Source organism: Vitis vinifera, chromosome 3 (assembly GCF_030704535.1).
Source record: "Vitis vinifera cultivar Pinot Noir 40024 chromosome 3, ASM3070453v1".
NCBI classification, from domain to species: Eukaryota; Viridiplantae; Streptophyta; class Magnoliopsida; order Vitales; family Vitaceae; genus Vitis; species Vitis vinifera.
The window spans coordinates 8,434,017-8,459,189 of record NC_081807.1 but is presented as its reverse complement, the minus strand read 5'-3'; the positions used below and the strand labels follow the sequence as shown (position 1 = coordinate 8,459,189).

Here is a 25,173-nt window from a genome sequence, read left to right as displayed (position 1 = left end):
GGTCTACAGGTAGGGTTTATTTTCTTTTCTTTTATTTATTTATTATGTTTTTTTTTTTTTGTCCTTTCGGCTAAAACATTTTGAAAAATTATGTCAAGGACTCAAGCGTGCTCTACCTTCAAACCAAAAATTGTCTCGCACTTATCACACCAAACACGCCACAGCGCCGTACAGTCCCCACAAGTCAGGAATATGGGGATAAGAGGCAGTGGGTCTTCTGACTCCCGGGTCACGTTAGCAAACCCTACGCCATGAAAATTTAGTTGACCGTTAAATTTCGGCAGCTGTATGCCCGCCCTTTTTCATGTGTACTTTCACATTTTAAATTATTTATTGGCCACACCAGAGTGGTTGAACCCCAAGCCACTTCCATGGACTATTCACTCCCCTCAAAACCCTAACCCTTCTCGAAAACTCCGATGCCGTTGACAAAATCCAAAAATCTACGGAGAATTCCATCACAATTAACAAAAATCCACCCATCCAGCATTCTTCACCGTTTTATCACCACCATTTCCTGATTCAACTCCAAAGGTCTAATCTCAAGTTCCACATCCAAAAATCCATGGCGGTCGCATCCAATTCAAGGGTGTTTATGCAAGGGGTCATTGGGAAGAGCCCAGGTACTGGTTTGGGAAATCTGGTTTCAGGTGTTTGTTTTCGTACTAGTGGTGTTCGTTCTGGCATAAAGCTTGGAGTTCGGGCAACGATGCAAGTGGGTTTGGAGGAGGTGAAGAGTTCTCAGTTGCCTAATAGCGTTGATGGGAATTTGGGGTTTGATGTGGTTTCGGAGGGGGAGTTGAGGGAGAAGGGGTTTTTAGGGATGAGGAAGACCAAGCTGGTGTGCACAATCGGGCCTGCGTGTTGCTTGTTGGAGGATTTGGAGAACTTGGCGTCGAGCGGGATGAATGTTGCGAGGCTTAATATGTGCCATAACACCTGGGAGTGGCATCGGGATGTGATTAGGAAGATCAAGAGGTTGAACGAGGAAAAGGGGTATTGTGTTTCAGTGATGATTGATACTGAGGGCGGTCAGATCCATGTGGTTGATCATGGGGCTCCTTTCTCTGTCAAAGCCGAGGTAAAAAGACTAATATCCACCTATTAGTTTGGTTTTTATAGTCTGGAAATTTTTGAAGTAGCTAGTGATTTAATGGCAAAATTGGGTATGGAATCCATTTTTGTTTGTTGGCGATGATTACTTGTTAAAATTTTTGCAATCTTGATGGTACATGATTCCTCTTGGGACAACAGAATGAGTCGATCTGGTTGTTCACCACTCAAAAATTTGAGGGTTCTCGTCCATTCACTGTTCAAGCAAACTATGAAGGATTTTCCGAAGGTATGAGGACTAGGGCTAATTGACTGGTTGAGAGAAGAATTGCTTTCTTGTTAATGCAAAGGCAAAAATTTTATCTGACTCTATAAACGACCTGCAGGTATTACAGTGGGTGATGAAGTTGTTATTGACGGTGGAATGGCAAGCTTTGAAGTAATCGAAAAGATCGGGAATGATTTGCGTTGTAAGTGCACAGATCCTGGTCTTCTCCTACCTCGTGCCAAGTTGAGCTTTTGGAGAGATGGAAAGCTGGTGGAGAAAAATTATGAGCTTCCCACCATATCAACCAAGGTAGTTTTCAAATGTTGTTTGTTACATTTTGTTTTAGATTTGTGGCTTGTATTGCTATACGCTAGTGTCTTTAAAATCTTTTGTGATGGATTCATAAAGTGCATGCCTTGGATTAAATCCTTTGAGCTTAAGGGGAAAATACTTGAGAAGATTTGTATGTACAAAGATTAATGCTTGCATAGTTCTTTGGAGAAGTCAAAGTTTCAGAAGGGAAAGCCAATGTTGGCTTCATATATATATTTTGTTCTTTTGTTTTTGTTGGTTTTGTATCAGAAAAATCTGATGTTGTACATTTCTTTTCTCAGTTTATTTTTATAACTTTTAGGTTTTCTTGAAAATTTGTCATAATGCACTCTTTTAGAAATAATAAGAATCCAACTTTATGATAAACATATTGAAATTGATTCTTCTCCAAAGGGATTATTTAAAGGCTTTTTCTCGAAATTTTTTGTATAGATTTAGAAAAAGGTGTAAGTAGACGGTGGGAAGCTTCTAGAGACAATAGAAGTAGTATGTTAGTGCAACTGACAAGCTTTTAATCAACGTTGTGTGCTCTTGAGTAAACAAAGGATTCATTGTTAAGTATTTCTCTTTGTCTTATAATAAGACAATTTCTATAATTTTGTAGATAGATGCGAAAGATGGTGACATAATGGAGTGTCACCAACTATACTTTCTTGTGATCATATTTATATTGGGATTGCATGATCTACAGGACTGGGCTGATATCGAGTTTGGAATTTCTGAAGGTGTTGATTTCATTGCAATGTCATTTGTGAAGGATGCCAATGCCATCAAGCAACTCAAGAGCTACCTCTCCAACAAATCATCCAAGTAAGAAACCACATTTTCTGTGTATACTACAGTTTTCTTCTTCTCAACAATATAACTCAATCAATGAGTAGTGTTTCAGTTGGATATCTCATCAGTTTGTACTCCTTTAGAGGTGATCGATCTATAGCTCTTCCAATGCAATCAATGAGGTCAACAGTGCACTTGTGATGATTTATACCACGGCCAGATCTTAGGGCTGGACATCTCTGTCTCTCTCTCTATATATATATAGATGTCCCACTCCCTCTAGGGATAATGAGTGAGTAAATTAGGAGTTCCCATCGGAACAGCATATTTTGTTAGATTAGTCTTGAAATGGGTCAATGCAGAGTCTGCACTTATTAGTGAATAAAATAGGAGTATTTTAGTGGTTTATTTGAAAGTTTTGTACAAGCAATCTTACTAAAGTCGGGAGATTGGGACTAGTTTTTCTATTTGTTGATCATTCCCCTCGTTCCTGCTTTGCTTGTTAGGTTTCCCCTCATCTAGGAAGGCTTCAATTAGTGTTTTATGAAACTAGACTTGGGAAAGTATATTGGAAATCTTCTGTCACTTCTGTTCTGACACCAGAAGAGTACAGATACACTTCTGATAAGAATTCTATGCTTGTTGAGTCTGATGGAAAGCTAGTGCTTGTTCATTTTTCGGAAACCACCTCTGAGGAAATAGCAATACGCATACCAGCTCTGTTTGTCTTTCCTGTGGGAACTCTTTGGTGACCATGACGGCATCAGTCTTATCTAAAAGCGTGACAGATTTTTCGTGATCTTATTTTCAATTGAACAAACAGCTAAATCCAAAAGCTTCTCAGTCTGTAAACACAACAACACTAGCAGAGAAACATCTGTCTTGTCATGGATTCTCATTGTACCATTTCTGTTAACTCTACGTCAGGCTATGCAGAAGGGAGACTATCATATATGTGAAAGGGTGTTCCAATTTCAAATAGTTACTACGTCTTTCTTGTAGCTGTTAATATTTAGCACGTCAAGAAGATCAAGATCTGTGAAACTGTCCAAGTTATCATCTGACTTTGAATCTGAAACTGGAGAAATGTTGTTTTTCTTCACAGATCTATAGGAGTTCTGGCAAAAATTGAGAGCTTGGAGTCACTTCAGCACTTGGAAGAGATCATAGAAGCTTCTGATGGTATCATGGTGGCACGTGGTGATCTTGGAGTTGAGATCCCACTTGAACAGATTCCAGTAGTCCAAGCGAAGATAACCCATGTTTGCAGACAACTAAACAGGCCTGTTATAGTTGCTTCTCAACTCCTTGAGTCAATGGTTGAATATCCAACACCAACCCGTGCAGAGGTACTACTATAGTCACTTTCTGCAAAGAAAGATAAATCGAGTAACTCTTCTCCCACTTGTTGACATCCATCTGAGGGCTTTATATTGCTTTCATGTAATAAGGTTGCAGATGTTTCTGAAGCTGTTCGACAGTATGCTGATGCCTTAATGCTGTCTGGTGAGTCAGCTATTGGTTCATACGGACAGAAGGCACTCTGTGTCTTGCGGATGGCCAGCAGCAGAATGGAACTATGGAGTCGTGAGGAGAACCGCCAAAGTGCACTGCATCAGCGACAGCTTGGAGTATCTTTGCCTGACCGGATAGCTGAGCAGATTTGCAACTGTGCTGTGGAAATGGGTACTAATTCACTTTACCTCAAAAACTTCATTATCTAAATGCTACTGCTCCAAAATCGGCTCAAAAAATAGCTTTGTTTTCACATCCTTCAACTCTGCACTTCCTCTGCAGCCGACAACCTTGGTGTGGATGCCATCTTTGTATACACAAAGCATGGTCAAATGGCATCACTCTTGTCACGCAACCGTCCAAACTCTCCCATATTTGCCTTCACTGACAACCACAGCACCCGAATGAGTATGAATCTGCAATGGGGAGTCACCCCTCTTCTTGTTGAATTATCAGAGGACATGGAAGCTAACATCACAAAAACCATTGATCTCATAAAAATGAAGGGGGTATTGGAAGAGGGCGACACGGTTTTGGTGGTCTCAGATATCACTCCATCTTGTGCAACCCCAAAGGCTTTCCAGTCAATCCAAGTGAAGACCATTGTCTAGGATGATACATCTCTTCTGCTCTGCTTTTCAACTATCCACATATCAAATGGCAAAGCCATAGAGGAAGATGAGTCACAGGAGGAGGATTGCAGTGTGGAAATACATATGCTGAGAGCTATGGTAGGAAGACCTATTACTCGTACTGAAATTTTTTCTTGAACTTAATGGTTTCTTGGGTTCAATTCTAGGAGGTTTGTGTCTTATGTTTCTCCACTGAAATCAGAGGTTTGGGCTTCCCACATTCATAAAATTTTCAATTTGCTCTGCTTCTTGCATATTATCAACAAAAGGTTCAAAACTTTATAACCATCTACATATAGTTTCTAGGAAAATTTGAGAGAGAAAATTGATTAGAAAAAGAGAAGAAAAGAAAAATAAAGAAAAATGGGTAAAACTTATCTCTTGTTTTATTGTTTATAGAAGTAAAAAGGTCAATAGAAAATTAAAATAAAATTGAATTTTCTTCTTGAAAGTAATCTTTTTACATTTTCCTAGTATTTTACTCCTCGCCTTTCTTTTCTTAGCATCTAAACATTTAAATAATAAAAATAAAAATCTTTTTTTATCATGAAAGAAAGAAAGAAAGAAATTTGAGATGTTTTTTTCAAACTCATTTAACTTTTTTTTTATTTTATTTTATGTGTAAAGATTAAACAAGTTATTAATAGTATAAATCATTTTCATAATAAATCAAACATGTGAAAAATATTTTTCTTTTTAGTGAGTACTTTTATAAAATCCAACATAATATTAGTAATTTTAAAAATGTTATATATTCAATATCTATCATATTACTGATTTAAATCATTGAATTTATTCTGATTTAAATCATTGAATTTATGCTATGAAATGAAGATATCTCTCGTGTATCAACAAACCATACCTAGCAAATAGATAAAGATTTAAGTAGTTCCAACTCCTCACTTTAAGTTATTAAAAAATAAGTCAATAATATTTATTAAATTAATTTTAGTAAAATTTAATTATATTTTCAAAATTTATTGTTCAACCATCTTATCAAAGTGAGACATTTTCTACCTAAATTCTACCTAGGGATATCTGCAGTGCATTAATTTAATTATGGTGAATTCTTCCAAGCAACTATATTATATACATTTAAAGCATAGTTAATTCATCCAATATTAGCCAAATAATCATAAAATCTCTTATTGACCGTTAAAGAAAAAGAAATTCAATACAATCCAAACAGACACAGGCATTTAAAAGATTGAGAAACTGAATATATATTTTTTAAATTATTTTTATTTATATTTGAAATTAATTTTATTTATAAAAAAAAAAAAAAAAAAATTGTGAACGAAGGTTTGGTGTGGCAAAATCCAGACCATAACCAAAAAACGAAAGCAACGTCAGCCGAGTGCGCTTTTCTCTGAACTTGCAGCCACAAAAAGAAACTACTAACCACGAATAGGCTCACTCCAACGCGCACATTAGTAATCCACAACCTTGCTACGCTAAAATACGCTCGGCTTTCTCGTCACACCTTCCTTGTTCCATGAAATTCCTCTCCACTTGATTGCCATCATCAATGGCTTCTCTTCAGATTCTCAAATCCTCCACTTTCCCTCCTCTCCCTATTTCCCAATCCAAAATTTCCAGGAAATCCACCTGTCTTTTCTCGGAATTCGATTCCAGGAAACGGATTCGGAATTCTGCGTTTTTCACCAGGAGAAGGCTTAGGGTTTGTTGCGGAGTTCAGGAAGGTGATAACCAGAGCAATGGTAAATCCTTTTTTATTTGTTTTAATACTCTGTTTGGTTGCCGAGAAAACTGACAACTAGAAAAGAAAGGAAAATTGGCTTTTGACACTTGTAATTTGCGTTCTTTTGCTTTGTTTACGTTCATTATGTGGTTGTTGCTCGCTTGACAAGATATGCAGAGTTGCAAACTGAAATTTTTTAGAAAAAAATCCGTAGCCAAAATCATCAAAAAAAAAAATGGAAAATTTGAAATTAATAAGGAGAAATGCAAATCAAAAGAATGACAGTTTGGCAACCATTATTCAGTTCATATCTCAAATGTGTAGATTGCCAATGTGTTAATGCTTGTTAAGGGATTAGATATTAGTAATGTTGGGATAGATGTCTTGAATTTTGAGGCAATCAGGATTATTGCCTCTCACATACAACAAGTATGCTCAGAAAAAAACTGGTTTTGATGTCATAATATGTATATTCTGAGACTGATGCAAAGTTGACATCTTTACTAAGTTTAAGTTAGCTTTATATTTCTGGGACTTTGGAAAAAAAAAAAAAAAAAGAAGCTATGTTAGTTTTTTAGCAAGATAAGATTGATATCCTTATTTTTTTAGTTCTTAATCCTATGTCTAAATAGTTTAATCTATCTATACCATATGGAATGCTCTCTCCTTTGTATTTTGAGGGTCTATCAGAAAAAAACTGTTATCAAACCCTCATTTACATTAGTTTGCTCAAAAAAAATGTATCATTAGAACTATTTTTCTTTGAAGCTTGTCTATGAGTTTTTGAAATTTTTTGTATTCCTTTTTCATTCTTCTTATTAAATTTAGAAAAATATTGGAATATAATGCATGCACACACATCCATGAGTTGTATCCTCCAGTTTATTAAAAGGGATGATGATAGGATTCATTGCCTTTGTTGTGAAAAATCGTTTAGTCCTGGTTCAGGTAGTTTTGTGGAACTATACTAATTTAGTTCAGGAGCATTAGTGTGTCTTGGAACTGTACCGAGTTAATTCAGAAATATTAGCGTCTTGTAATACTTCAGAACCTGGTTATTTCAGCTTTTCTTGAAGTACTGGTTTTTAGGCTTTTTGCTATGCCTTTAAGCCTTCATCTGGAATTCCTTAAGCAGGTCTCTAGTTTTTTTTTCTTTAACTAATTCAAGGATGTATCTGTTTTCCCTGTATCTGATATCATAGTTGTATTCCAGGTGAAGAACCTCCTGAGTCATTGTTTATGAAGGAATTAAAGAGAAGGGGCATGACTCCCACTTCACTGCTTGAGGACAGCAAGAGGGGTGCCTATGGACTAGAGGAGGAGATAAAATTGGAGGAAGATATAGGTTTCTCAAAGAGAAATGCATACTCCACAGATTTCGAGGCAAACCTATCTAATCAAAGGGAGCGCTCCATGGCGTTGAACAGTGAAGGCCTTGAGGTTTAGACATTTTCTTTCCTTATTTATTAAATTGTCAATATATCAAGGGATTTATTGAAAGAAGTTTGTGTCATAAACTTGCATGATATAGAACAACAATCTTATCCAGATTTCTTCTGAATTGATGTTACTCTCTGAATTTGTGCTACAGTTTAGTTGAATTACTGCATCGTTAAATCATTTTGTAAAACTAAATTAGCTTCCATATTTGGTGATATTCACTTTTCATTTTATTAATTCAGTATCCAGTGCTCATACATCTTCCTTGATAATTGGTTACTCATATCAGAATGTAGAAGCATCCTTACCATCTACCTTCACTTGTGCTTCAATGCCTATAAGGTGTGTCCTTGTAAATGCATATGCCATTTGCAGTCGGACACTATTTAACCAATTCGTGATATGCTTTTTAATCGCCAAAAAAGATTGGTTTTGTTAGAGGGTTGTAACTTGAATCAACATGATATACATTATTGCCCCACCACAGTCCTCTTAACAGTTTTGATCCCTAGAAAGTCATGCAAGAATAAATTCTAGCACATTAAATGACTATGAATGTAGACTAAGACAACATGGAGGAGACATGGGAAATTGAGGAGCTCATATAATGCAAAGAAAAATTCTATTCTTAAATTTCCTGGAATAATTAAATTGAATTTTGTGGACAAACAGAAGGACTCTAAAACTAGAATTGTTTTGTTCATAATCTTATATGGTCAAGATGGCATGCAAGCAATCCACTGTACAGGACAGGAGGTAACGAGCAAGAACTAGTTCAACACAGGGGTGGCAGGTGTTTAATCCATGGACAGGTTATGGTGATGGTCATTTATTTATTTTATGACATGCTTTCACTTGCAACTAGTTTAACACAAGTGAACACATTTTCTAAGTAATTAATAGATTTCTTTTGGTTTATTGATCTTCCTGCACTTTAATACTCCTTAAGCAGAACCATGTATTTCATGGTATAAAAACTGAATTCTTGGAATTTTTTCATGAAATGGTAACGCATGACTTGCTTATTGCATTTGTTCTCTGTGAAATATCTTTTCTGATACTGGTATGATTTGGTTATCTCGTCTATTGAGACAAACTTGCTTCCTTTTTCCCCCCTTGTTTTTTTCCTGTAGTTGGGTGTTGTGGTTGGGTGTAGTGAACTGATTGACATCTTTCTATGTTTCATTTTATTTCAGGGCCTGATTCCACGGGCTAAACTTTTGCTAACAATTGGAGGAACATTCTTCTTGGGATTTGGACCTTTGATCCTCATAACTGTTGCATTCTTCTGTGCTCTGTACTTTGTAAGCTCCCTTTTCTCGACTCTTGTGTGTTTCATATCTCTTAACCTTGTTATTGTAGTTGGACAATTCATGTCTTTTTCTGGATGCATACCATCACTACAAGAACCTGTGCTTGCTGTGATTCTGCTTCCTTCTGATTGCTCAATGCTATTTGGTTTCAGTTTTCCTTGACTTCATTAACCAATGTCATTTGGCTTCAGTTTTGCTTGTCCCTAAATAGTTACATTAGACTTTGTTGTGCAGCTATTTCATAGTTCATATATCCCATTAACCTTTTATTATTCGAAAGTTCATAGAGAGTTTCAGTCAAAAACAAATAGCTGTTGAAGGAAAACTTGGGCCCTATGTTGATCCACTTTTCCCCATAGCCATGTGCAAATCTCACTGCTGTTTTTTCTATTTGTGTGTGAGCTTGGTATCTCATGGATATTGACTACAACTGAAACTCGATCCTTTTCCTTCTGGTCTCCTTTGGCAGTATTTTGGGCCGACTTTTGTCCATGACGGAAGCAAAACACCTATAATGCCACCCCAGTATATCGATCCATATGAACTTCTGGAAGATGAAAGGATTTCTCAGATAGCACCCCGTGTAAATTAAAACACCATCTGCAGAAAACTTCTGGTACAGGTTTCTCTTGCCTACTGCTTATTCTTTACCTGTATAAATATCCCAAACTTTGGTTTGGCTTTAATTTAGTGTATTTTACACCCTTCTCCCCAGTTGGGGTTTTATGATCCAACTTTTCTTAATGATCCTTTTAATTTAAATATTAAAGAATGACTATTAGAATCCAATCTCGTCTTTTCTGTAAGCATTTTTGTTCTCACGAGACCTTAAATTGGATCCTTAAAAGTGACTGGGATAAACCTAGGACAGATTGTTCAAATAGGACATCCAGGACGGATGGCAGGTAATGGATGCAATTCTAGTAAGGATATGTTTGGTTGGTGGGAAATTTGAGAAAATATGTTATGGAAAGAAAAGATTGAAAGGAAAAGAAGAAGAAAATAAAAATAAAAAAATATATTTTAAAGTTTATATATTATTTTAAGTTCATTTTGTTTATTTTAGCTCTTTTAAATAAAAATTAAATAACTTTAAAATATATAATTTTATTTAATTTGCTTTCATATTTTTTTACGATAACACGTAGAAAAAGAAAATCATTTTTTTCAACAATTTTTTTTCTTAATAATTTTTGGGACCAAACATAATTTGAAAGGAGGTGTATCAAAATTTAAGATTTGTACCAACTACACAGGTTTAACATCTTTCTTTTTTATTCTTTTTTTTTCATTAAACCCACAGAAATACAATAATTTCATAATAATACAATATTATTAAATTCTTCCATTCATAAAAAATATTTTAAAAAATTGAAAATACATTAATTAAAATCTTAAAGAAATGAAAAAAAATGCAATAATATAAAGTGCATAATTTTTAATATATTTATTTGAACATAGTAGAATTTAAAATTCATTATTAATGGTTTTTCTATAATACTAATCATTTTTTAAGTAAATCTAAATTATAATTTGTAAAATTCTTTATTTTTTTCTAAAATTAAACTTACAAAAAAAAATAAAGTAAATAATTCTTAAATTATTTGCCAAAAAATAATAAAAAAAGTAAAATTTATCTAGTTATTTATATCTATCTTAATATGTAAATCAAAACTTTAAATTGATTAAATTTTATTTCATTATATCAAAATGATATAATTTAAAATATATATATATATATATATTTCAATTCAATTTTTATCAAAGATGTACCCATCCATGGCTTCCAACCCCGGGGAGCCGGACATCACTTGCGACAGTTAGCTTCAAGTAATAAGGATTTCTAATGGCAAGAATAGAGCCTAAGATCATATGTCTCTACCACGCATTTAACATTTGCCCTTACCAAATGACGGGTTTAAGAAGATGAGAAATTTGTATTAATGAAAAAGAAGTTAATCACGAGGATCAAAATAAAAAGAAAAATAAAGGAATAATAAATTAAGTTTTTTGTGATATAAATATAAAGATTTTTTTTTTAAGTTCAAATTTAAAATAAAAGTAAAAAAAAAAAAAAAAAAAATTGTTTTCTATTAAACAATTTAGTATCTATTAGATACATTTCCTATTTTCTACTTTTTCAAATTAAAAAATAGTAATAAGCAATGTTTTCGTAATCGAACCGAAAAAGTGTGTTTTTCAAAATTTTTTAAAGTGTTTTTCAAAATATTGTTAAACACCTATTTTTTTTACCTTTAAAACGTTTTAAGTGTTTTTAAGGTTAGAAATACTTTTAAAAAGTACTGTGAAACATGCTAAAGTAAGAGTAAATTGAACTTGATTGAACTTGTTACACAGTGATTCTAAGAAGCGTTTTTACCCCCTTCTAACACTTGAAAAAAAAAATTAAGTGCTAGAAAGATTAGAATCACTTCTTAGAGTCATTCCCAAACTGGTCTTTAGCTTTAGGTTATATTTGGTTCCCGGAAAATACTAAGGAAATAAAAAAAATGATTTTTTCATGTTAGGTTGTCCTATGAAAAATATAAAAGAAAATCAAATATAATTAAAACTAATTAAAAATTTATGTATTTTTAAATTATTTAATCTTTATATTAATGAGTTAAAATAAATAAAATGAGTTTAAAGTAACAAAAAAAATAATGTATCAACTTTTAATCCATGTTTTATTTTCCTTCACTTTTCTTTCCTTCTATTTTTCCTTTGTATTTTCTTTCCCTTACATTTTCCCTCAAATTTTATGGAACCAAACATAGCCTTAATCTACTATTAGAAAATTTTGATCAAGTGATTTGTGACATGTATTAGAAATCAGCCATATTACAGCCATGGAAGAAAATATTGGTAATCACGTATATATCGGTACTTCGATTTTACGGATATATCGGATATATCGGCGGATATTCTGGAAAAAAATATCGGTAGACTTAAAATTGTTAAAAACTCGTGAAAATGTAAGAAAAACCTCATAATAATATAATTAGAAGTATAATTGACATTTTAAAGTTGTTTTATTGAAAAATTTGATATATATATGATATAATTTGCGATATTAGATGTAATTACATCATGTCGATCTATAAGAAATGTTAATTTTGTAATTGTTCTCATTATAAAGTCACATAAAATATTTCATTTCATTAAATATCAATAATTTGTACACATTAAATTCATTAAATAAACATATTTCATATTCAAAATATATTATTTCATGTTAATTAAATTAATTAAATAATTTAGCATGTTAATTAAATTAATTAAATAATTTAGCTAAGTTAACTAGTTTAATTTAATTCTAAATGTGAAAATAAATCACAAATAATCATCTAAAATAAACATATCAATTTATAATTAAATAATCAAATTAACCTAAGTTAATTCAATAAAAATATAAAAATTAATTACAATTGAATGTAAAAATAGCATTAAATCATCCATATTGCAAACATACTAATTAATTGAAAATACATGAATTAATTACAATTACAAACAAAATTAATTATAATTTAAAACAAATATACCTTAAAATAATTAAATAATTGAGCAAACTTAATAAAAATTGGAGTAATGAGAGAGCAAATGAAGAATGAAAGCAAAAATGGATGAAATAGATGAAATTTGGGCAAAAATAGCCATTGAAACATTAATTTACTGTTGAAAATCAATTTTAGTCGTTGGATAAAAAACTGGGAGCAATCAGGCCGTTGGATCGCCATATTACCATTGAAATCACATCTAGACCGTCGAATCAACACGGGCGTGATCTGGACCGTCAGATCACATTGCATGAAGGAGGGGACATATCACCAAAAAATCAGCGATATATCTCCGATATATCACCGATTTTTTGCCACCAGAGGTGATTTTTTGAAAAAATCTCCGATATATCTCACCGAACCGATATATCGCCGATATTTTGGCAATATTTACGGAAATATCTCCTCTCCGATTTTTCTCCATGAAATATCGTGTCGACCCCTCCCAATACACGATATATCGCCGATATATCCCGATATTTTCCTCCATGATTACAGCCAACTTGGAGCCTAATGTTCAAAAATGGGGCCGGCCCAGACTCAGCCCATTATTGCTTGACTGAAGTTGCTGTTTAGTGTTTAACCCTTACACAAAAGCATCCAATCTTCCCATCTCCAAACGCTGCGTTTCGGTGGATCTCTACCCCGATCACTGTTTGCAGACAAGAATTCAGTCATCCCTTCTCCAAACGCTGCGTCTCGTTGATCTCTGAGTTAAAGGTACTGTTCCAATCTCTATTCCCAATTCAATTAATCGATTTGTTCGTTAGATACAATCGTTTGGATGTTGAGAAAATAAGAGAAAATTTCACCATCTAGACAATTGAACGCTACCTCTAAAACTCTAAAACTCGTATGACTGTTTGGTTTAGTTTATCTGAGTTTTTTTTTTTTTTTTTTCTTGTTTGTTCTGGATTTTTGGCAGCAAAGAAGTGAGAGAGATAACATGGTAATGGAAATGTGGTTTTCTTTTATTTTTACTCAGTTTCTTGGTAACCAAACAGAGGGTCGGATTTCGCTTGAGTGGCCGGATTGCACTTGAGTGGTTTATGACTAGGTAATACTATTGCTGGAAGTTTTGAATTTTAGGGTTCCTATTTGAACAGCAGTGGAAGTATTGCAAGTTTGGATTACAGCGCAGACTGAAATTTTTGCTAGATTAACTGTCTTTGCCATTTGGCAATCTTTTCTTGGATAAAAATAGATTGAGTTGAGATACAGAGAAAATATGAAAAAGGTAATTAAAATTTTGAATTGTAAAATTTTCACCGACGATGATTTGGGAATGCAGAAAAATGTGGCTTTACTTAAATTCACACTCCTGAGAGGCTTTTTCTTTTGTTTTTTTTTTGTTTTCTTTTTTCTTTATCTTTTTTTTTTTTCTTTTTGGGAAGTTAAAGATGAGAAATAAGATATGAATGAAAGTTTTTTTTTTTATTGCTCTATTTTCTTGGAAAGCAAACAAAGGGTTAGTTATTCTCTTTGAAAGGTTTTAACTTGTCAATGCTATTGTTGAAAATTTTGAATTCTAGAATTTCATTCTGGATTACAGCTCAAGCAATAGGTGGTGTTTGTTTTTTGGTTGAATAGAAAAGGCCAAAATATTTGACTTTTTCTATTCAGCCAAATAACAAACACCACCATAATTTTTATAAAATTAATTATATGGGAACATTGTATATAAAAAACGATTTGGCTTGAATTAATGTTCACTAATTTTCAATGGAAACAATAATGGTACCTACAATGCTGCCAATGAATCCCAATGTAAATGGAAGCCTTTGGAAGAAAAGGAAGAGTAGCAAAAAAATAAAAATAAAAGTAAAAAACTCTTCATTTGTTTCACTTTGGAAGTCCTCAACATGAGTATTTTATCTTCAATCATTCTATGAGAGTAGAAACCAATATTCTGTGGATAAAAGTGAGTTGATTCTGGTTTGAAGATGTTTGAGTGAGTTGGCTTCAGTTTTGGGTTTGGGTTTTATTAGAAGATTAACAATGAATGCTTATAAAGGGCATGTGATGGACCTAAATTGATTTATATTTATTGCAGCATTGAATCTCCTTTTTTTTTTGTGTTGTGCATTTGCACGTTTTCCCCAATTGATTTGAATTACTATTGGCATTTTTCTTCTTTCAATTTTCTGTTCAGTATTTTAATAATTTTTAGTGTAGGGAACATAATGTGTTAAATTTCTTTTTCGATATGTGAATTATACTTATAAAAAGAAGATAAGCAATGATTTAAATCGATTCTTTTAATTTATTAACTTTATTTTGAAAAATATTTTTGGACCTTTACTATTACTCAAATGTAGCTGGTGGTGATTGGTTATAAAAAAAATAATTTTTTTAGTATTATCATATCTTTACCACTAATTGTCACATAAAAGCTGGAAAAAAAAATAATTTATTGGACTTTAATGTTATCTGAGAAAATATTTTACAAAATAAATAGCTCTTTTAATTATACTTATAAATGTGAATTATACTTATAAAAAGAAGATAAGCAATGATTTAAATCGATTCTTTTAATTTATTAACTTTATTTTGAAAAATATTTTTGGACCTTTACTATTACTCAAATGTAGCTGGTGGTGATTGGTTATAAAAAATAATTGTTTTAGTATTATCATATCTTTACCACTAACTGTCACATAAAAGCTGGAAAAAAAAAATTATTGAACTTTAATGTTATCTGAGAAAATATTTTACAAAATAAATAGCTCTGTATGGGTCGAAATGTCTTCCACTCTTGGAGAAGACAGATAGGAAACAAAGGCTGAAAATCAAGGTTGCATTCTTTTTAAAAATAAAACTCACTCCAAAACCCACACTTCAATCACTTATCTCTAGTTTTCACAAACTTCAAATATGAATTTGCATTTTCATTCCTTGTTTTTTTATCTTGGCTGTTTGGTAGTGAAACCAATCTTCATGTTTGAACTCCATATGTTGATGCCAGTGCAATTTTGTGTTTTTCTTTTCTTTTTCTTTTTCCTTTTCCTTTTTTTAAAAAAAAAAAAAAAAAAATTGGTGAACTAACATGATTATGAATTATTTAATTTTTTGTGTGTTAAATGGTCTCTGATATGTGACAATTGTTTAATTTGGTTTCATTTAAGATTTTTCTCTTTTTTTGGGCTGAACTTTGACTTTCTTACATCTGATAATTGTTTAATGTGGTTTCATTTGGTATCCTAATATGGGTATTTATCTGTGTCTTTCAATATTATCTATAACATTTTTCTTGAACTTATTTTTTGTAGGAGAAGATAATGGATATGAATGTTGACCATTACAATGTTTTGGGATTACCATCGGGTGAGGAAGGAGCCAAATTATCAGAGAAAGAGATTTCAAAAGCCTACAGAGTGAAGGCTTTGGAGTTGCACCCAGATAAGAGGCCAGATGATCCCCAAGCCCATGCAAACTTCCAGAAGCTAAAAACCTCCTATGAGATTCTCAAGGATGAAAAAGCAAGGAAGTTGTTTGACGACCTTCTACGAGTGAAACGTGAGCAGTTCCACCGACAAGCACAGTATGATGTTAAAAGGAGGAGGATGGTTTCTGATCTAGAGGAAAGAGAGCGGGCGGCTAATGCTCCTGACCCAGCTTCTAAAGCCCGAGAAGAAGAGGAAAGAATTACTAAGAAGCTAAAAGAAGAAATTGCTAGAATACGTGCAATGCATGCAAATAAGGGAGCATCAGGCTCAAGGAAAGAGGCACCAGGAACAAGAAAGGAGAGTGTAGCTGATGGTGGAGGTGGTTTGAACAAGGAGAAAGTGCTAAAGGTCTCTTGGGAGAAGGGTGGGGAGGATTACACTGCAGAGGGATTGAGGGAGGTGTTTGCGAAGTTTGGTGAGGTTGAAGATGTTGTTCTCAAGAGTTCCAGGAAGAAAGGTTCAGCACTTGTTGTGATGGCCTCTAAAGAAGCAGCTGTGAGTATCCGCTAAGATTGTTAATTTTGTCTTACTGCATTTCATTATGACAGTTGGGGTTTTACATTATTCCGCATGCTGAGTGGTTTGTTTGATTAACAGGTGGCTGCTACTGGAAATGTGTGTGGTCATATTTCAAATCCATTACTTGTGCTTCCACTTGAACCAGCTGTGGTTATGGAGTTTCCCCCAAGGTCCATGGAGCCTGAGCCCTCAAGTAATCTGGTTGGAGCTGGATATCAATCATTTGAAGAATCTGTTTTAAAGAAACTTCAAAAGGTTTGAATTTTTGCTTAGGGATGGTTCTATTTGTTTACTTGGTGTTTTGATTCTCCATCAATGGAATTGCATTTACTGTATCATCAACTTAGTTCATTTTCAGAATAAATTGTTGGAATTTGACTAGGGAAGATTCTTCTAGTTAAACGCCTATTGTTTTTATCTACCATATCAAGAATCTTTAATCTTAGACTCTGTACTTCTTTAATTAGACATACAGACTTAAAGATTTGTATTTGTGTACTGTATAGCATCAAGGACCATTTCCTGTAAAATTTCTTCCTAAAGTACAGTGAGGTTTTAATTATCAACTCAGTGAGATCTCTACTTTCGTAGATGTCTCACAAGGCATTTCTAGATTATGGTTATGGATGTCCATTAATGCCAATGTTGTTTGCAGCAATTAGATATTCCCAACAATTTCTACACTAGCTGTTAGAGAGTTGAATTTCCATAAAATTCAGTGAATAAATTGTGCTGGGCCACAGACAGTTTAGCAAGGTCAAGTGGAATATATTTTAGAGTTGTTTTTTGTTTAGCATAATAATGCCCCAAACTGCTGAAGTATATATATAGGCTTTTGGGAGGGATCAGAACAAGAGTACCTAAAATTAGCTGTTGTTTATGGACCGTTTGAGCTGTTTTAAAATATGAACTAATCTAATAAAACTAGTTATAAGATATACCCTTGTGTCTTTTTTCCTTTTTCATTCTACTAAAGGGAAGCAAAAAGGAATTATTTCCATTAGTGATCTCTCCATCCCTTCCCAATAAATTATCTTCTCTCCTCGTCTTCTTAAAATTTGTTTTAGCTCTGTAATTTTATATTTATTAATGTTTTTGTAGTTCTAAATTTGATTCATCATATTTTCACATTTTCATATTAGGGCAATTTGTATAAGAAATTAGTATTATTTAAAATTTTTTTTTTTTTTAAAAAAAAAAAACCCAAACAGAGGAACAACTATAGTAGATTTGGTTTAAAGGGCATAAATTATTTTATCTTATTTGATATCAATAAAATAAAATAGAAGGTGCAGGCTTCATGCAAGAGATAATACATTACGCTTTCTCTTTTTAACTCCTGAAGTTCTATTTTTGTTTTTGTGGTCTTGGATTTTTTTCCTTAAGTTAAATAGAGTTGCTGCAAGTTTATCCAGTTAACTTAGTTGTCTTAAAACCTGTCTCCCGATTTTTTTTGGTTAATCTCTAGGATCTTAAAGATTTGCTTCCTGGTTCCTCTAAACTCTATCCTTCCCCTTAAGTTTGACATGAATGGTCTAGTTATTACTGTGTGTCTGCTGGGTATTTTGTCCCTGGTTTTTGAATGCTTTTGGAAGTTCATGTTAGTGGGCTTATTGCATGAAGTAGAAGGTCCAATCATGTTAGTGGGTTTCCACATAGAAGATTTTATGTTTTCCTTTTTTTTTTTTCTGGGAACAGCATGCCAACTTAATTCCACCTTGGTTGTGAGATTGAAGTAACTGTTGGATCTCAAATTGAATGGGTAAGAATGGAAAACATGTTAATGAATAGAGTAGGCATCATTGTGCATCAAGTTAATTGTGCTGTGATATTCTTTTTGTCTGAGTGAGACTTCTTTTCTTTTTTTTTTGGATTTGGTGGGAGGAGGGGTGGCTGTTTATCAAAAAAGGGGTGGTTTATATGAACTTTTTATTTCAGTTTTCATAGAATGAATCCATTATTGATAGTGCTATTTCCTGCTGTTCCTATGTTAGTTAGGTTTCTGTTTTCTTTGGGTTTGAATGTATAATTGAGTTTTGCCTCACAATGCACCAAATTTTCATATGGTTGTCGATCAGTTTCATGGCAGTCAATGTTCAACCCTGTATTCACCTTTGCCAATGATGTAATAAGAAAACAGCTCATTTAACATTTTCCTATAGATATTCAAGTTCCATCCTCTTACATTTCCAATAGATATGGTCTACTGTCTCGGAGAACAGTGAGGAGTAGGATCTGTTGAGCTGATATAAGTAGCAGCTAGGATGAGCTTGGTTAAGTTTGCACTCAAGAGTTGCTGTGTTTTTTAGGTTCAAGAACCTGTTTGGGACTGATTTTGAGAGGGCAAAAAGCATTTCTAAATGCTTGGAAGCGCTTCTTATAGAAATTAGGTACTCAAAAAACTTTTGAAAATAATTTTTAAAAATCTAGATAATCGCTTGAAGTGATTCATGTATTGTTAGAGTGTGTTTGGTAGTTGATTCTAGGAAGTGTTTCTAGCCTTTTTTATGTTTGAAAGATAAAAAATTTTAAGTGTTAAAAGGAGTAGAAACACTTCTTAAAATCTGCCAAACACACTCTTACTTGATAGGTGATTTTTTCAAAAATCATTTTTTTGTATATATAACACATGCGAAAAACACTATAAAAAAAATCATATAAGAAATAATTGATTTCACTCACTTCACTTGAAGTTTGGGCTAAATATACCTAGCCACCATTAGTTTAAAATTTCATTAGATACTTCCTCCACCTTTCTCATTTATTATTTTCATTCACCTCCTCTTTAATTCAAAATAAGGAAAATATTTAATAAAATTTCAAACTCATGGTAGCTAAGTATATTTATTCCACATGAGTTTGAAGAAAAATAATTTATTGACTTTAAATTTATTTTTTATTTTCCTTTACTTATTTTTTCTCTCATATTTTCTGAGAAGTAAACATAGCATAAGTCATTCTTCTTAAAAGTGTTTTTAATGGAGGTGCTACTAACAAAAGCGCTTTAACTCAAATCACTCCCAAACAGACTCAATGATTTTCCTTAAAAAGGCTTTTTAAGGCAAGTGCAACTAACAAAAGCGCTTTAACTCAAATCACTCTCAAACAGAGTCGATGATTTTCCTTAAAAGAGTTTTTTAAGGCAACTGCAACTAACAAAACTGCTACAGACCAAAGGTACTTCAATTAGAATCTGACTCTTCAACTCTCCAACAATTTTATATTGCTAGTTAGGTGTGCAAAATTTGTTTGTCCATTTTAATATCTTTCCTTAAATAAGCTTCCTATGAGTGGGGGAAGCTATGAATTATGAAATGTGACATTTTCAATTGGAAAGATATTTCTTTGTGGCACTGGATCTGCAGGGCAGTTTCTCTCTATGCCCTGCTGCTGCTGTTGTTCCTTTTGTCATGATTTTGGTGTAATATGTTTGTTTATGCTTATCAAATACTAGTTCTGATCTTCATAATTCCTGTATATTATCATATAAAGGAAAGAACGGTTCCTCTATTTTTATTGGCATTGATATGAAATTATTGAACCCAACTCCCCCAAACATCCTAAAAGCACTTGACATAGATGTCACAAGGACTAAAAAAAATAAGGTAATAAAGTATATTACCCTAAAATCTCTCGCTAGAATCACTCTTTCCCTTCTCTGTAGCTATCCTCAACTTCTCAAGCACCATCTCAAACCTATGTGTTGAGTGGCACTCTGATTGCATGTAATGCCACTTTTAAGAATGCTAGCTTGCATGAAGATTTGGTGTGTGATGCTGTGTGTGCTTGGGCTGTTATATGGTCACTTCTGTGCCAGGATAAATCTTTTCTATTGAAGATCATATGTTACTCTGTCACTAACCTTTCTTATGCCTGGCTTCATTTAATGCATACTGTTTCTGATTTCTTATCTGATGACTTACTGAACAGGCTGCAGAAAAGCAGAAGTGACATGCAAAATATAGCAAGAAGAGGTTTCCAAATGCATTAGGTAGCTCACAATCTCTACCAATTCTAACTACAGGTACTTCATAAGTAGCAGTTTCCTTTCGACTATGTTTGGTTCCCAGAAAATGTGAGGGAAAACACAAGGGAAAAACGCATAAATTTCTTGTTAATTTTAATTATATTTTATTTTCTTTGATATTTTGTACAATACAACCAAAGATGAGAAAATTGTGTTCTTACCATGTTTACTTTCTTTTCTTAGAACTTTCCATGAACCAAACATAACCTTCATGTCCATTACCCCCTTTATATTTTTGTCACCTTGTGTTTCACCTTTCTTGTTTCCTCATTATTTTCTAATTGGTGAGCGCTAGCCTTGCACATAAAGGCAGAAGGCTGGACAAGCAAACTCCGATGAAGGGCAACATAGTGTGCCCGTGTCAAGGGTGATGAATCCAGGCAATGAAATGAGCACGTGTTTCCCATGTCACTGGGTTTGAGGGCTTGTGGGATTTCAGTCCCTCCTAACCTGGATTATATTTATAATAATACTATGCATTGCTCTAATGTAACTGGATATGGATATTGGGAATGCAGGAGAGCAGCAGAGCCTGTAATTGCTGAAGAAGATGGCATTGAGGACAAACCGTCTTAATATTTTCAACCAAGAACGCGTTGTCATTGTCATCCGCTCTTTAAATTCTTCGTGTTGCAACTTTTCGACAGAAAGTCAGATCTGTACCCTACGAATTGATATTACTGATGGGTCTCATCGGTTTAGAGATGAGACATTTCAGGCGATTTAAATCTCAACAATTTGAAAATTTTCATATTTTAAGCATCCATTTTATTTTTTCTTCCCCCACATTTATTTGTCTCTTGCTTCTTGGGAAGCCTTTTGTATACCTATGTTTGGTTACGGAGGGAAAATGTGGGGCGAAGAAACAGGAGGAAAAGTAAATGAACAAAAAAAAAAGTGAAAGATAAATAAAAATAAATAAATTTAAAATTAATAAATTATTTTTATATATTATAATATAAAAATTAAATAATTTAAAAAAATATAAGTTTTTAAATAATTTCAGTTATATTTAATTTTTGAGCTTTTTCATAGGATCAAATCAAAGAAAATCATTTCCTTTAAACGTTTTTTAACCTTTCCTTAATATTTTTCTATAACAAAATTATGATCCCCATATCAGAGGTTCAAGGAATCGTGATCCATATCAGGTTGTAAGGTTATTATTTTGAAATTACAATTTTTTTAGTTAGGATTTTGTTGAAATCATTTTTCTTAATTTCTTAAAGCATTTACAATTCTTTTTTACATTCTGTTTTAACAAGCAGTGCAAACGAATAGACTAAGAATAGATATTTTGTTGAATGCCCAGCCAGGCCAATGTGTGTCCGTCCATATATGACCAAACCATACCAAGTCAAAATCATAACTCCATAAGACCTGACTTGTCCCTTTTTGTCATAGGAACATTCTTTGACAAGATGAGCAGTGGATCTGATGTGTTTTTTATCCTTCACAGTGAAGGTATGCATTCTTGTTAACACACATAAGCAAAGTGCATTAAAACACATCACCATATCATATTATAGCATGAAGATAGTTTTTTAGTCGATCATTAATCGATTCAACATAGGCTCAAACATAAAAGATAATAGCACACTGATGATAGGAAGAACCTACCAAACAATGTCGAGTGCAGAAGAAATAGACATAGCAAAATAAAACATAAGGTTCCAATCACACATAAAAGCCCACTTAGTACTCGTCTCCCTCATCATCGTCCCCCTCAGCTGATTCAGCACCCACCTCCTCATAATCCTTCTCAAGTGCAGCAAGATCCTCACGAGCTTCTGAGAATTCTCCTTCCTCCATACCCTCACCCACGTACCAATGCACGAAGGCACGCTTGGCATACATAAGATCAAACTTGTGGTCAATGCGGGAGAACACTTCTGCCACACTGGTAGAGTTGGAGATCATGCACACAGCCCTCTGCACCTTGGCAAGATCACCACCAGGAACAACAGTTGGAGGTTGGTAATTGATGCCACATTTGAATCCAGTAGGGCACCAATCAACAAACTGAATAGTGCGCTTAGTCTTGATAGTGGCAACAGCTGCATTCACATCCTTAGGAACAACATCACCTCGGTACATCAGGCAGCAGGCCATGTACTTGCCATGACGGGGGTCACACTTGGCCATCATAGAAGAGGGCTCAAAAGCACTGTTGGTAATTTCAGCTACTGAAAGTTGCTCATGGTATGCCTTTTCAGCAGAAATCACAGGAGCATATGATGAAAGCATGAAGTGAATTCTAGGATACGGGACCAAATTGGTCTGGAATTCAGTCACATCCACATTCAATGCACCATCGAACCTCAGAGATGCTGTCAAGGAGGAAATCACCTGAAACCCACATTAAAAAGACTTTAGGATACAAAATTCAACAAGATCCTGTCTCAATAGTGTTAATTGGGAAAAATAGTGGTGCAGCTACCTGGGAAACAAGGCGGTTAAGGTTGGTATAAGTTGGTCGCTCAATGTCAAGGGAGCGCCTGCAGATGTCATAGATGGCCTCATTGTCAAGAAGCACAGCAACATCAGTGTGCTCTAGCAAGGAGTGAGTAGAGAGGACACTGTTGTAGGGCTCAACAACAGATGTGGAAACCTGGGGAGAGGGATAAACTGTGAACCCAAGCTTTGATTTCTTGCCATAATCAACAGAAAGACGCTCCAAAAGCAGTGAACCAAGCCCAGAGCCAGTACCACCACCAACAGCATTGAAAACAAGGAAGCCTTGGAGACCAGTACAATTGTCAGCCAGTTTTCGGATCCGATCCAAGCATAGATCAACTATCTCCTTCCCAACTGAAACATAAGACAGATACTTTAGCAAAAAACTAACCAAAAATATTAAGGATATGAAAAAAGTTAACAAGTGTGTATTATTACTGGTGTAGTGGCCACGGGCAAAGTTATTGGCAGCATCTTCCTTGCCACTTATAAGCTGTTCCGGATGGAAAAGCTGGCGGTAAGTCCCTGTCCTCACTTCATCAATGACAGTGGGCTCAAGGTCAACAAACACAGCACGAGGGACATGCTTTCCAGCACCAGTTTCACTGAAAAAGGTGTTGAAGGCATCATCGCCCCCACCAGGAGTTTTGTCACTCGGCATTTGGCCATCAGGCTGCAACAATAAAGCATAAATTTAGTTATGCAACAATTCTAATAAATCAAAATTCCATAAAAATGATTATACCATTAAAGAATTCACAACAAAAATGGATCCCAAAAATGTTTACACTGTGCTATTAATGAATCACAAAATAATAAATAGCCATTCCCTGAACTGCACAAGTTAGTTTGCATGCAAAAATATATCTTTAAAATCAAACTATCGTCCCAGTTGACCATAGCCGTTCAATCAACAATCAGATCTAGACCTAATTTCCCCTGAATACTGATAAAACATGTACATACTGATTTAAAGAACTATACAAAATCAGAGCAGCAGAACTCATGCGTCGTCCAAAGATATGAAAATAAATACATATATCAATCCAAAAGAAACCAGTTCGGGGAAATGCACAGTTCCTTTCAACCAGATCTTACATTACATTAAAGTGAGACCCACAGATCTGGTAAAAGGAAGTACCCTACACATCCATTTCTGTGTACATGTTCTTTCAAGGTGTAAACAACAAGATTTGCTGAAATAAACAATAAAAATTAAACGGCATACACCAGATCTTACATTTCCTCCTGCAAATCTCACAGGTCCGACGAATGAAGAGTATAAAACTGTGATTTTTAGACATATGCTCCTTCAATGTATAAAATCACCTCAATTTGAAGAAACGTACACACATAAAATGCAACAATGCACAAATCTTAACCACATCTCCCACTCCCTCAAGCAAAACACACAGATCTGAAATTCCATTTCCATGTATATGTTCTTTCACGGTAACAAAAACACAGATCCGATGAAATCTCACACAAATTGTGGATCTAAGTAAAACTAAAACACAAATCTAGGGAGAGTGTGACAGTATTGATACCTGAATACCATGCTCGAGACAGTAAAGCTCCCAGCAGGCATTTCCGACCTGGATACCGGCCTGACCAATGTGGATTGAGATGCACTCTCTCATTTTCTCCGGGAAAACGGAAGAAAATCTCTGAGAATAGGAGAGAAAACAAAGAAAACAGAAGAAAAGGCGTTTATCAAGACGCCTTCTGATTCTACTCTTTGCGACGTTTGATCTCTGCCCGATGCTACAAATTTATAGCAACCCTTAACCACAGTTGGTTGCGTGATGGTCAGGGCGGCAGATGTGGAAGAGCTGTCAGGACCTTATTGGTGGTTCCCAACCACCTATTTAACCATGGTTTGAATTTCCTTTTTAATTTTAAAATTTTGCCGCCCGATCCACCGTATGAACTGCTAGGGTTTTTTTATTTATTTTTTATACACCAATTTGAAAAAAATACCTAATTTTATATTTTTACTTGTTTTGTTTTCTTTTAATATATTTCTTAAAGTGACATGATCAAGAAATTGTCAAATTTGTTTTAAAAAGTATCCCTTGAGATGGGGGTACTTATCAAAATTAGACGACGCACTACATTCATATAATTTAATCTC

General features: G+C 34.1%; 4 protein-coding genes across 11 annotated transcripts; 3 read left to right on the top strand and 1 right to left on the bottom strand.

Annotated features, from left to right (window-relative positions):
- Window positions 1-280: 280 nt before the first annotated feature.
- Window positions 281-4,837, top strand: LOC100244565 (pyruvate kinase isozyme A, chloroplastic). The gene is made up of 7 exons (XM_002275749.4): window positions 281-1,081; window positions 1,255-1,342; window positions 1,440-1,630; window positions 2,346-2,464; window positions 3,537-3,780; window positions 3,883-4,117; window positions 4,229-4,837. Exons 1-7 carry the CDS (start codon window positions 566-568, stop codon window positions 4,555-4,557), a joined length of 1,722 nt encoding a protein of 573 aa, XP_002275785.1. The 5' UTR covers window positions 281-565; the 3' UTR covers window positions 4,558-4,837.
- Window positions 4,838-5,909: 1,072 nt separating this feature from the next.
- LOC100266884 (uncharacterized) lies at window positions 5,910-9,822 on the top strand. 3 transcript variants are annotated; one of them, XM_002275774.4, is made up of 4 exons: window positions 5,910-6,299; window positions 7,494-7,720; window positions 8,917-9,024; window positions 9,503-9,822. In XM_002275774.4, the coding sequence occupies exons 1-4, from the start codon at window positions 6,107-6,109 to the stop codon at window positions 9,623-9,625; spliced, it is 651 nt and encodes a 216-aa protein (XP_002275810.1). In that variant the 5' UTR covers window positions 5,910-6,106; the 3' UTR covers window positions 9,626-9,822. The 3 variants fall into 3 exon arrangements, with proteins under 3 accessions (XP_002275810.1, XP_059591945.1, XP_010648016.1); XM_010649714.3 differs by having other exon boundaries at window positions 5,926-6,281; XM_059735962.1 differs by having other exon boundaries at window positions 5,919-6,299; window positions 8,917-9,822.
- Window positions 9,823-13,137: 3,315 nt separating this feature from the next.
- LOC100261697 (uncharacterized) lies at window positions 13,138-21,368 on the top strand. Of its 6 annotated transcripts, XM_059735961.1 has the most exons (6): window positions 13,141-13,310; window positions 13,516-13,647; window positions 15,860-16,531; window positions 16,634-16,810; window positions 20,486-20,546; window positions 21,101-21,368. In XM_059735961.1, exons 3-5 carry the CDS (start codon window positions 15,869-15,871, stop codon window positions 20,504-20,506), a joined length of 861 nt encoding a protein of 286 aa, XP_059591944.1. In that variant the 5' UTR covers window positions 13,141-13,310; window positions 13,516-13,647; window positions 15,860-15,868; the 3' UTR covers window positions 20,507-20,546; window positions 21,101-21,368. The 6 variants fall into 6 exon arrangements, 4 of the variants coding, with proteins under 4 accessions (XP_010648017.1, XP_059591944.1, XP_010648018.1 ...); XM_010649716.3 differs by having other exon boundaries at window positions 13,142-13,310; window positions 20,486-21,368; XR_785469.3 differs by lacking the exon at window positions 13,516-13,647 and having other exon boundaries at window positions 13,143-13,310; window positions 20,486-20,579.
- A 710-nt stretch (window positions 21,369-22,078) lies between these two features.
- On the bottom strand, window positions 22,079-24,873 carry LOC100256600 (tubulin alpha chain). The gene is made up of 4 exons (XM_002275937.4): window positions 24,587-24,873; window positions 23,478-23,712; window positions 23,023-23,393; window positions 22,079-22,931 (listed from the first exon to the last, which is right to left on the bottom strand). The coding sequence occupies exons 1-4, from the start codon at window positions 24,677-24,679 to the stop codon at window positions 22,278-22,280; spliced, it is 1,353 nt and encodes a 450-aa protein (XP_002275973.1). The 5' UTR covers window positions 24,680-24,873; the 3' UTR covers window positions 22,079-22,277.
- Between the last annotated feature and the right edge of the window lie 300 nt (window positions 24,874-25,173).